Source organism: Bison bison, unplaced genomic scaffold (genome assembly GCF_000754665.1).
Source record: "Bison bison bison isolate TAMUID 2011002044 unplaced genomic scaffold, Bison_UMD1.0 scf7180017864155, whole genome shotgun sequence".
Lineage (NCBI taxonomy): Eukaryota > Metazoa > Chordata > Mammalia > Artiodactyla > Bovidae > Bison > Bison bison.
In genome coordinates, this window is record NW_011494727.1 from 2,448,938 (window position 1) to 2,460,717 (window position 11,780).

The following is an 11,780-nucleotide window of genomic DNA, read 5'->3' on the forward strand; positions in this document are numbered from 1 at the left end:
CATGTATACCTGTGGCGGATTCATTTTGATATTTGGCAAAACTAATACAATATTGTAAAGTTTAAAAATAAAATAAAATTTTAAAAAATTAAAAAAAATAATAAAATCTAAGGCATGGAGGCCAACATTTATATAATGATATTAAGAAGAAATCAAAGGGGTTCTAATCAAGCAACTCTTGTTCCTATACCAGCTGTACCTCAGGGAAACCAAATAGTTGATTGGGGGAGTTCTCTTTACTGAAGTAGTTCAGCTAATAGATGAAGAAGGATGACAGATATAAAAGCATTTGGCAAACCCAAGTGAAATAACGGCTTATCAATGGTCGCCAGCTTCATAAGAAGAGACTAAACCAGGTACTAGGTGCCTCCTGACAGAAGTGCATTAGATCACTCTGGAGTATTATTGCCCATATTATTGTTGTTTATTCGCTTAGTCATGTTGTAGTCTTTACAACCCCATGGACTAGAGCCCACCAGACTCCTCTGTTCTCTGTTCTCTCTCGATATTTGCTCAAATTCATATCCATTGACTTGGTGATGATATCCAACCATCTCATCCTCTGCCTCCCCCTTCTCCTCTTGCCTTCAATCTTTCCCAGCATCAGAATCTTTTTATTTCCCAGGCAACAATATTGGAGAGGGTTGCCATTTCCTTCTCCAGGGGATCTTAATAACCCAGGGATTGATCTCAAATCTCCTGCATTGGCAGGCAGATTGTTTACCACTGAGCTACTGGGAAAGCCCATTCTTGCCCTCCCCTTCCCTAAATCTGAATCTGATCATGTTTACAGATCCAGTTACCAACATTAGGAGAGCAGAGGATGGAGGAGCATATTAAAGGATCCCATAGGTTGGAATTAGCAAAATATACCACTGTAGACACTTAAAGGACAAGTTTTTTTGTTTTGTTTTTTTTTTCCCCAACAAATGAAATATAAGGAAAGGAGAGAGAGAAGAGGGAGGGCTTCTGTAAGGAACATATCAACCAACTGAAGGCAAAGATCTTATCTGGATTTTGATTCAAACAAACTGAAAAATAAAAACAGGGATTTCCCTGCCGGTCCAGGGGTTACGACTCTGCCCGGGTTCAATCCCTGGTCAGGGAACTGAGATCCTGAAACCCATGCAGCATGACCAAAAGGCATGTAAATTAAAAATAGAAAAAAACGTAAGATAATTAGGGAAATGTGAACACTGACTGCAGTATTTGTATTAGTATTTGGAGTATTACAAAATCCTGTTAAATTTTTGTAGGAACAATAATAGTACTGTGGCTGCCTTTAGTAGAAGAGCCATCTTTTAAAGCTGTGGTTCTCACACTTGGGCTTGCATAATAATCACCTGGAGGGCTTATTAAAACACATATTGTAGGACTTTCTTTGTAGTCCAGTGGTTAAGACTTTGCCTTCCAATGCAGGAAACACAGGTTGGATCCGTGGTCAGGGAGCAAAGATCCACTGGCCTTGGGACAAGAAAACCAAAATTTAAAAAAAAAAAAAAAAACAGAAGCAACATTGTAACAAATTCAATAAAGACTTTTAAAAAAATGGTCCACATTAAAAAAAATATTTGAAAAAGTTTTTAAAAATAAAACACATATTATTAAGTCCCACCCCTAGCTTCCAATTCAGTAAGTCTGGAATGGGGACTTAGAACTTGCATTTCTAACAAGTTCCCAGATGATGATAATGCTGCTGGTCAGGGATCACATTTTAGGAACTTACAGCACTGAATTAACCAGATTTTTTTCCCATTCAATTATCTATTTTTTAATACTTCCAGTTCAGTTTAGACACTCAGTCATGTCTGATTCTTTGCAACCCCATGAACTGCAGCCCACCAGGCTTCCCTGTCCACCACCAACTCCCAGAGCTTGCTCAAACTCATGTCCATTGAGTCGGTGATGCCATCCAACTTTCTTATCTTCTGTTGTCCCCTTCTCCTCCTGCCTTCAATCTTTCCCAGCATCAGGGTCTTTTCCAATGAGTCAGTTCTTCACATCAGGTGGCCAAATTGGAGTTTTAGCTTCAGCATCAGTCCTTCCAAAGACTATTCAAGACTGATTTCCCTGAGGATTGACTGGTTTTTTGCAGAGTTCCAAAGAATAGCAAGGAGAGATAAGAAAGCCTTCCTCCGTGATCAATGCAAAGAAACAGAGGAAAACAAAAGAATGGGAAAGACTAGAGATCTCTTCAAGAAAACTGGGGATACCAAGGGAATATTTCATGCAAAGATGGGCACAATAAAGGACAGAAAATTTTTAATACTTTTTATTTATTTGGCTGTACCAGCTCTTCATTGAGGCATGCAGAATCTTTAGTTGTGGCATTTGAATGCTTAGTTTCTGCAGGTGGGGTCTAGTTCCCTGACCAAGGACAGAACCTGGGCCCCCTGCATTGGAAGCACAGAGTCTCAGCCACTGGACCACCAGGGAAGTCCCTCTGATCAATTATCTATTAAAGAAGGTGTATAGGTCATCAGCTGAGTTCTATCCCCTGTTATAGCACTCAGATGGCACTCCATATAATGGAAGAGGACTAGTGTTCCAAGGTTGATATATCAGTCTGTATTGACACAGAAAAGCTTGAAAGAAAAACCTTCAGTCTCCCACCTTTCTCTCCAGAGTGTTCAACACCCAACTCCCTCCTTACCCACTTACATATGCCATTGAGGATCAAGGAGCCCAGCATGGGACCCTGTAAAGCTGTTGGGAACTTAGCCTACCTCCCTGCATCATCTCCAATTTCAGAGTGGTTTGATGGACATAATATGGTTCCTTCAGTCCTGTGGTGCCTTGGAGATGCTCTAACAAATCCCAGAGCTGGTCTGTTCCATGTTGTGAAAGAGGAGACCTGCAGACAGATTCTGGCTTTTCTGTGAGTTAATTACATGACCCATAATGAGTCATTTAGGGCTTCACTAGTGGCTCAGTGGTAAAGAATCTGCTGGCAATGCAAGCATTCTGGTTTGGATCCCTGGGTCAAGAAGATCCCCTGGAGGAGGAAATGGCAACCCACTCCAGTATTCTTGCCTGGAGAATCCCATGAACAGAGGAGCCTGGTGGCCTACAGTCCCATGGAGTCGAAAAGAGTTGGACAGGACCAAAGGGACTTAGCGCACACGCGATGATAAAATGACTACATTTATCTCACTTCTCTTTTAGTAACCAGGCATCAACCATGAAACTCACATTTCTCTATGAGTCAGTCAAAAACACTGAAGGAATGCCTTTTGTGTTTAGAACACTGGACCCTCTAGGTTTATCCTGGCCATGAAAAAACAGAAAAAGAGAAAAGATTAAGGCCTGACATGAGCTACAAATGCTCAGCTTTTCTCTATTTGGAGCACTTTGAAATAATAGCGGTGGGACTTCCCTCGTGGTCCAGTGGTTGAAACTCCGGGTCGGGAAGATCTTCTGGAGAAGGAAATGGCAGTCCACTCCAGTATTCTTGCCTGGAAAATCCAATGGACAGAGGAACTGGCGGGCTGCAGTCCCTGGAGTTGCAAAGAGTTGGACATGACTGAGCGACTGAGCATGCACACAGGGCATTAAGGTTCCACGTGCCTTGCAGCGCAGCCAAGACAAAAACAGAAACAAAGATAACAGCGATGGAAATTTGGAAGGGAGGAAAAGAAGCATTTCAGACTATTTCCTACATCAGGTGAGTGTTCTGATGGCACAAAAGGTGTGCTTTCTGCCGGAAGCTCTTGTCGCATTCACTGCAGTGAAAGGGTTTCTCTCCTGTGTGCGTTCTCTGGTGTGTGAGGAAATGGGAACGCTGATTGAAGGTTTTGCCACACTCAGGGCAGCGATAGGGTCTGTCTCCCAAGTGGATCCGCTGGTGGGTGATGAAGTGGGAGCTCTGGTTGAAGCTCTTGCCGCACTCACCACATTTATAGGGTCTTTCTCCGGTGTGGATCCGCTGGTGCTTGACCAAGGCAGAGCTGTCGGCAAAGCCCTTCCCACAGCCGTCGCACTTAAAAGGCCTCTCGCCCGTGTGTGTCCTCTGGTGCGTGACCAGGTGCGAGCTCTGACTGAAACTCTTGTGGCAGTAAGGACAGCTGAAGGGCCTTTCTCCCGAGTGAGTGCTCATGTGGGCCACAAAATGAGAGCTATCTCGGAAGCCCTTCCCACACTCGGGGCACTTGAAGGGCCGCTCTCCCGTGTGGGTTCGCTGGTGCTTAATCAGATCTGAGCTCTGGCTGAAACTCTCCCCGCAATCGCGACACCGGTAGGGCTTCACTCCCGTGTGGGTCCTCTGGTGGGTGATGAAATTGGAGCTGCGACTGAAGCTCTTGTGACACTGGAGGCACATGTAGGGCTTCTCCCCCGTGTGGGTTCTTTGGTGCACTGTGAGGTGCGGTTTCCGTGCAAAAGTCTTCCCACACTCGGGGCACTGGTGGGGTCTCTCACCCGTGTGGGTTCTCTGGTGTTTGATGAGGGTCGAGCTGTCGCTGAATTTCTTCTCACACCTGTGGCACTGGTAGGGTTTCTCTCCTGTGTGTGTTCTGCGGTGGGTGACAAGGTCTGAACTCTGTTTGAAGCCTTTCCCGCACTCCATGCACTTATAGGGCCTCTCACCAGTATGGGTTCTTCGGTGCCTTATGAGATAGGAGCTCTGGTTAAAGCTTTTCCCACATTCCACACACACCAGCTTCTTTTCTATATATCCTTCCAGGAGCTTGTTTAATTCCTTCTCCTGTGAAAAGGGCCCCTGCTGACCCTCTCCCAGGAGGGTTCCATGCTGCCCTTCTAATTCAAGACCCCTCTCCCAGTTTCCTCCCCAACTAGGAGGAGGAGAAATATCTTTATCGGCCCCTTCTAAGGATGTTCCACATGGTTCTGCCGTTTCGGAAATGTCCTGATCGAGTTGTACCACCTGATTCTTAAATTCTGAAAAGTTAACAGAGTAACACAGGATGAAGTTATTACTTATCAGGAAAGGTCATCAGAAAGCAGCAAGAAAGAGTAAAATTAGTATTTTTGCTACAGACCACATTTAATCTGACTACTCTCATTCTGATTCCTGAAGAGTATATCCCTGGCGGCTCAGTGGTAAAGAATCCACCTGTCAATTCAGGAGATTCGGGATCAATCCCTGGGTCGGGAAGATCCCCTAGAGGAGGATATGGCAACCCACTCCAGTTTTCTTGCCTAGAGAATCCCATGTACAGAGGAGCCTGGCAGGCTACAGACTATGGGGTCGCAAAAGAGTCAGACATGACTTAGCGACTAAACATCAATCAGGAAAGATCAGCAGAAAGCAGCAAAAAGATTAAAATTAGTGTTTTTGCAACAGACGACATTTAGTCTGACTACTCTCATTTTGATTCCTGAAGAGTTCACTGAAGATCACTGAGCTTCCCATTCATGACATAAGCAATTCCCAAGCCCTTTTTATTTTAAGATGGTCCAATGAACCTTGAGGTGACCTTGATATCAAGAGTAAAACACGTATTGTCAGAACTGGGCAACTTTTTTCAATGATGTTAGAATCTAGACAAAAGTGAAATGTTTAATTTAAATGAAGACCTTATTTGGTCAATGACTGATGGTCCAGGAAGTCAAAGTACAACTTCTAATAGCAAGAGCAAAGTCTAGGGGAGGATTTCCCTGCTGGCTCAGTGGTGAAGATTTTGCCTGCCAATACAGGGGATGCAGGTTCAATCCCTGGTCAGGGATGATCCCACAGTCTGCAGGACAACTAAGCCTGTGAACCACAACTACTGAGCCCACGAGCTCTAAAGCCTGCACATTGTAATAAGAGAAACCACTGCAATGAGAAGCCCATGCACCGCAAGTAGAGAGTAACCCCTGCTTGCCACAACTAGAGAAAGCCCACAGGAAGCAATGAAGACCCAGCACAGCCAAAAATAAATAATTTTTTTTAAAAAGTCTAGGGCAGCATTCCAAATTCCTTAACTAAACAAGGGCTGAAATGTTAGACTTCCACGCACCAGGTGACACATCTCACCTGTGTGACTTTCCCTCAGGATCTTCCTTGCCTCAAAATTTTGCAGTGGTAGGACCCATGCCTCTTCTTTCTGCTCCAGCTGGGAGGTTACACTTGGTTTTGAAATCCTATAAGGAAGGTGAACACAGGATGTTAATTTCAGCCATCATATAAGGCTTGAGAAAATGCAATCCCCTCTTCTTCCCCAGGTACAGGAGACCACCCCAGGAAATTCTCATGTATGTTCGGTGGTCCAGTGGTTACAAATCTACCTGCCAATATGGAGGACACAGATTAGATCCCTGGTCTGTTTGGGGAACATTCCACATGCTGCGGGACAACTAAGCCAGTGCACCAGAACTACCGAGCCCTGGCTCCAGAGCCTGTGCTCTGCAGTGAGGAGCCACTGTAATGAGGAAACTGTGCACTGAACTAGAGGAGCCTGTGTGCAGCAACAGAGACCCAGTGCAGCCAAAAATAAATAAATAAAAATGAAAAGGGCAGCCATGATGTCATGATAAAACAGGGTGATCTCCCTAAGAGGCTGAGAAAAAGCTCTTTGCTTCCCATTAAAAAAAAATCAGACTTGGGTGATAGAAACTCTAGAATAAGCACAATAACTCATCCCTCAAGGCACAAGGCTAAACTCATGTGGAGAGATAACTTTATCAAAACAAAGCTGCCATGACCTCACCCTTAGAAAGAATCAAGGAAGTTAACTATAATGTTTGGTTTTTAAATTTTCCCAGAAGGGCAGCAGTCAATATAACCATGAGAAAAAGACAAACACTTGTAGAGAAAAAAAAAAAAAGGGACAAAGGACATGAATGGGCAATTCACAAAAGAAAATAAAGCAGCCTATAAATATGTGAAAAACTTTTAACTCATCATTAGCCAAAGAAATTCAAATTAAAACAATGACACACAGGGAATACAGTATAAAGGTAAAGAGGTGTAAACTCAAGAGTCTTATTGTCTGAATTTGAATCCTAACTATGTCTCTGACTAGATGTGTGACCTCAGGAAAGTTACTTAAGCTCCTTGTGTCTCTGTGTCTTCATCTATAAATTAGGGAAAATGACAAAACCCACCTTAGGGCTTCCCTGGTGCCTCAGTAGTAAAGGATCCGATGCCAATGCAGGAGGCATGGGTTTGAACCCCTGGTCTGGGAGGATCCCACATGCCATGGAACTACTATGTCCCAAAAGTCACTAATACAGGGAACACAGGTTCAATTCCTGGTTTGGGTGTTAGGTCTCACATGCTGAAGGGCAACTAAGCCCACAACTACTGAGCCTGTACTCTAGGGCCCGGGAGTACTCTAGGGTCCACGTGCCATGATTACTGAAGCCTGAGCGCCCAAGAGCTCATGCTCTGTAACAAGAGAAGCCACTGCAATGAGAAGCCCTTGCACTGCAACTAGAAAATAGTCTGTGCAGCAACAAAGACCCAGCACAGCCAAAAATAAATAAATTTAATTAAAAAGACCTACCTTACAGAGTTGTCATGAGGATTAAATGATTAAGTCCTCAATAAATGTTAGCTATCACTATTATTTTACCTACATTCTTAGATTACGATACCCCGCATGATAGATAGAATATGAAGAAATAGACACTTCATATAATGCTAACAGGAATAAATAAATTTATTCAGTCTTTTTGGAAGACATTTGGCAAAAATACCAAATATCTTAGAAATGTATCTATTCTCAAACCCAGAAATTTCTAGAGAGTCTAAAGAAGTGAACAAAAGTAAACAAACAAAAAAGGACATTGTGCAAAAAATATACATATTAGCTAACTGTTAACTAATTATTTCAATAAACAAGACTTTAAAAAAGACAATAAGTTAAGACAGCCTCATCACAATACTGGTGAAAATTTAAAATGACCCAAATAGCTCCCAACAAAGAAATAATTTCACTTGATTGAGCCATCCAAAATTGCCAGTTTATAGGTTAAAAATAGTCCAAAAACAGTCACATGTATGGTTCAATTTAATGTAATTACTGTATTCCATACAATAAAATACTAAGTAGTTACTTTAAGTAATGTACAGATACTATTGTCAAAATATATTCACAGTACATTGTGTAAGAAAGTAAGATATACCACTGAATATTCAGTATGATCCCAATCATTTTTATTTTCTTTTTTTTTTTTAATTGTATATATGCTTAGGAAAATGGCTGGAAGGGTCATAACTCTTCATAGATGACTTTTGTTTTCATTTTGCTTATCTTTTCCTTTAGTGAATATATATTATTTGTGTAATAGATATGAAGTAAAGCAGAAAGAACCTGGGTTTGATCCCTAGGTTGGGAAGATTCCCTGGAGAAGGAAATGGCAACCCACTCTAGTATCTTGCCTGGAGAATCCTATGGATGGAGGAACCTGGTAGCTTACAGTCCATGGGGTAGCAAAGAGTGGGACACAACTGAGCGATTTCACTTTCACTTTCACTTTCAAAGCAGAAAGGAGGAGAGACATCCCAGAAAGAAGGTGATCCAGTGTTTAAGAATCCGTGCTTCCACCACAAGGGACGTGAGTTTGATTCCTGGTTAGGGATTTAAGATCCTGGGTACCCACTCCAGTGTTCTTGCCTGGAGAATCCCAGGGACGGGGGAGCCTGGTGGGCTGCCGTCTATGGGGTCGCACAGAGTCAGACACGACTGAAGCGACTTAGCAGCAGCAGCAGCAGCAGTGCCTCATGGTACAGCCCCCAAAAAAGGCAGAATTCCCATGGTATTTTAGAAAGAGCACTGGAGGGGTCAGTTTGTTTGTTTAAGTGATGGGAAAAAAACTCTGGGGAGAGCACCTTCCCTTTTCCACAAAGACCTGGGTTGGGCTCACTTTTGCCACTTAACTTTTAGTCTCAGGGTCCTCAGCTGGAAAAGGTGAATGAAAATACATATATCAAAGGGTTATGGTAAGATATCAATCAGAAAAATATCAAAGAAATCTGAAAACCACTAAGTGCCATAAAAATAGAAGTCATTCTTTTTCTGCCAGTGAGGTGACAATTACTCTCACAGAGAGCTGGAGCTCTAAGAGACCAACATCCCCACCACTTAGATCTGGGCCCTCTCAAAGTGACTAAGATAAAGGGACTTCCCTGGTGGTCCTATTGTTAGGACTCCAAGATCCATTGTGTAGGGGCATGGGTTCAATCGCTGGTCAGGGAACTAAAATCCCACCAGCCACTCGGCACAACCAAAAAATTTAAAAATTATATTAATAAAACTAAGATGAAGGAAAATTGCATCCTTACCCTTTGAGAGCCCATTCTTGTATCTGTGCTGGGTGGTATCCCTGAAGAGGACTCTCTAAACAGTGTCCAGGTAATCCACTTGTCCCTGAAGTCCCCAACCACATCATTGAGGGTCATCAGTTCCTAAAGCAAGAGATCTCAGTATGCATCAACAGTTCTCTAGACATTCTCACCATTATCTCAAAACCAAAAGACAGCCACCACTACACCCAAACAAAAACCCCCTCAACCAGAACAGCTCTGAGGTAAATGCTGAAAAAAGTCTGTAAAGTCAAAGCTATGGTTTTTTCATTAGTCACGTACGGATGTGAGAGTTGGACCATAAAGGGGCTGAGTGCTGAAGAATTGATGATTTCAAATTATGGTGCTGGAGAAGACTCTTGAGAGTCCTTTGGACAGCAAGGAGATCAGACCAGTCAATCCTAAAGGAAATCAACCCTGAATATTCACTGGAAGGACTGATGTTGAAGCTAAAGCTCCAATATTTTGACCACCTGATGCAAAGAGCCAACTCATTGGAAGAGTCTGATGCTGGGAAAGATTGAAGGCAGGAGGAGAAGGGGCCAGCAGAGCATGACATGGTTAGATAGCGTCAACAACTCAATGGACATGAATCTGAGCAAATTCAGGGAGATACTGGAGGTCAGGGAAGCCTGGCATGCTACGGTCCATGGGGTTGCAAAGAGTTGGACACGACTTAGAGACTGAACAACAACAATAACAAATGCTGTCAACAATAGAAGGGATGCTCTTCTTTTCTGCTTTTACATAATCATTCCTGTGGCCAAATTTCTCATCACAAAGTGAGGACTGAGCCTCCAAACACATCTGTAGAACCCTCACTCTTTTGAAGACATGACTGTTTTGAGGAAGAAATTGTCCACAATGGACAAGAAAAACAGAGGCGAGTATGTGGGTATAACTCGATTTCTGGAAAGCACTGGATTCTCTCCAACGACATTTTCCTCAGCTAGGAGATTTCGGATTTAATTAGACTTAGATTAGTTATGAGAAAGGCTGACTTTTCTTGTCTTGTAGATTTAGTATCAATTTCAAGAGCTAAACTGGGCAGAAGTCCAAAGGGAACTGTCCTAGGTATCATTCTATTTCAAGGTTTAATGCAGTCAGAAGTGGGACTCAAAAGACACAGATTGAAAAAAAAAACATGGATAAACTGTAAAATTAAGTGAAATTTAATGGGGATAAGCATAAAACAAAATATTTGGGGGATGAAAACAATCATTAAGACATTAATAAAATCAACATCAGTATCATGAAGAAATTACTTGGGGGGAGATGGTTAGGCTACTGAATGAATCATTAAGTCATTCAGTAATCAATATGCTGTAAGGCAGTAGGAGTCACAAAAAATATATAAGATAATGTTGGGTTTTTTGTTCATTTTTCCACTTAAAGAGTTTCTAATAGAAACAAATACAAGTTAGCAAGCTGAATCTGCTACAAAGAATTCTGCGTTTCAGTGGAGAATGGACTAGAACTGGGGTGAGGAAGTTTGACTCTTTTTCATCTTTTGTCTTACCTGTCGCAGCACCTGGTACTACTAGAACACACAAACACTTTTCCTGGGAACACTGATGCATTTATAGACATTGCTACTGGCCACTTAGAATGTACTGGGAATACATGTCATCTCTCTGGTTTAAAACCTTAATAAAAAAAAAAAAAAATGTCATTAGGATGCGAACACTGTCATGAGCCTGAGCAAACATTTTATTTCTACATCCATTACAGACCCACAGCAGGGCCCCCCTGCAAGAGACAGCGGGATGGAGAACTCTTAGGGTTAGACAAACGCTGTTTCCCACCCAGTGTGTTGCCCCCTGTACAGGTGACCTCAGGTGACCTCAAAGGCCCTAGAGCCTGTGGTGCTGTGACTAAGTGCCACTGTGAGAAGCACTAGTTGGTTCACTGGGTTTATTAATAGGAACATGACCGTATGGCTAGGACCGAGACCCATTCTCCTCCCTCGCGGTGCTACAGGCCCTAATCTGGGTGCAGCGATCAGAGGGTCGCAAAGCTAAACTGAAACCAGAAGACTATCACCGAGGAGCAAAAAAAAAGAAAGAAAAAAAGACTAAGAGGATGAGCTATCCCGACGCCGGCAGAGAAAAGTGCAGCCACCTCTCCCACTCCTCAGCAAGACCCGTGGGCTCTGAAAAGCGAACGCAGGGACCCAGCGGGAACAACCTCGAGGCGCTGGGCGAGCCCCATCCACGCCCCTCAGCAGCTCCGAGGCTGCAGCCGCCGTCTCCTTCCCCGGATCACTCACCGCCCCCGGGCCCAGCCCCGGATGGGACACCGAGCGAGGGTCCTCCACCACCGAGCCGCAGCCGGCCCGCTACGCCGCGGCGGGTCTGCCCAGAACCCGACCGGGATTCGTGACAGGGCTGTGGGGACACAGGTGGGACGCCCGGCAAGGCAGCCAGCAGCCGGAAAATACCGCCCCCGTCCTCTTGCCATTGGCCTCTCAGCTTTTAGGCCGAGAAGTTTTCCCCGTCCATAGGCTGAGAGAGATTTCAATCACCGCAGA

At 43.6% G+C, this 11,780-nt stretch overlaps 1 protein-coding gene across 2 annotated transcripts in view; it reads right to left on the bottom strand.

Moving 5' to 3' along the window:
• Positions 1–3,490: 3,490 nt before the first annotated feature.
• The window catches only part of ZNF774 (zinc finger protein 774), an 8,646-nt gene continuing 356 nt past the window's right edge, over positions 3,491–11,780 (bottom strand). The window contains exons 1-5 of one of the 2 annotated variants that reach the window (XM_010841071.1): positions 11,520–11,676; positions 10,770–10,896; positions 9,230–9,352; positions 5,978–6,084; positions 3,491–4,896 (exon numbers count right to left, since the gene is read on the bottom strand). In XM_010841071.1, coding sequence (XP_010839373.1) covers positions 3,656–4,896; positions 5,978–6,084; positions 9,230–9,336 — 1,455 coding nt within the window. In that variant the 5' untranslated portion in view covers positions 9,337–9,352; positions 10,770–10,896; positions 11,520–11,676 and the 3' untranslated portion in view covers positions 3,491–3,655. Of the gene's footprint in view, positions 4,897–5,977; positions 6,085–9,229; positions 9,353–10,769; positions 10,897–11,519; positions 11,677–11,780 lie in introns of those variants that run through there. The other variant, XM_010841072.1, reaches the window with a different exon arrangement.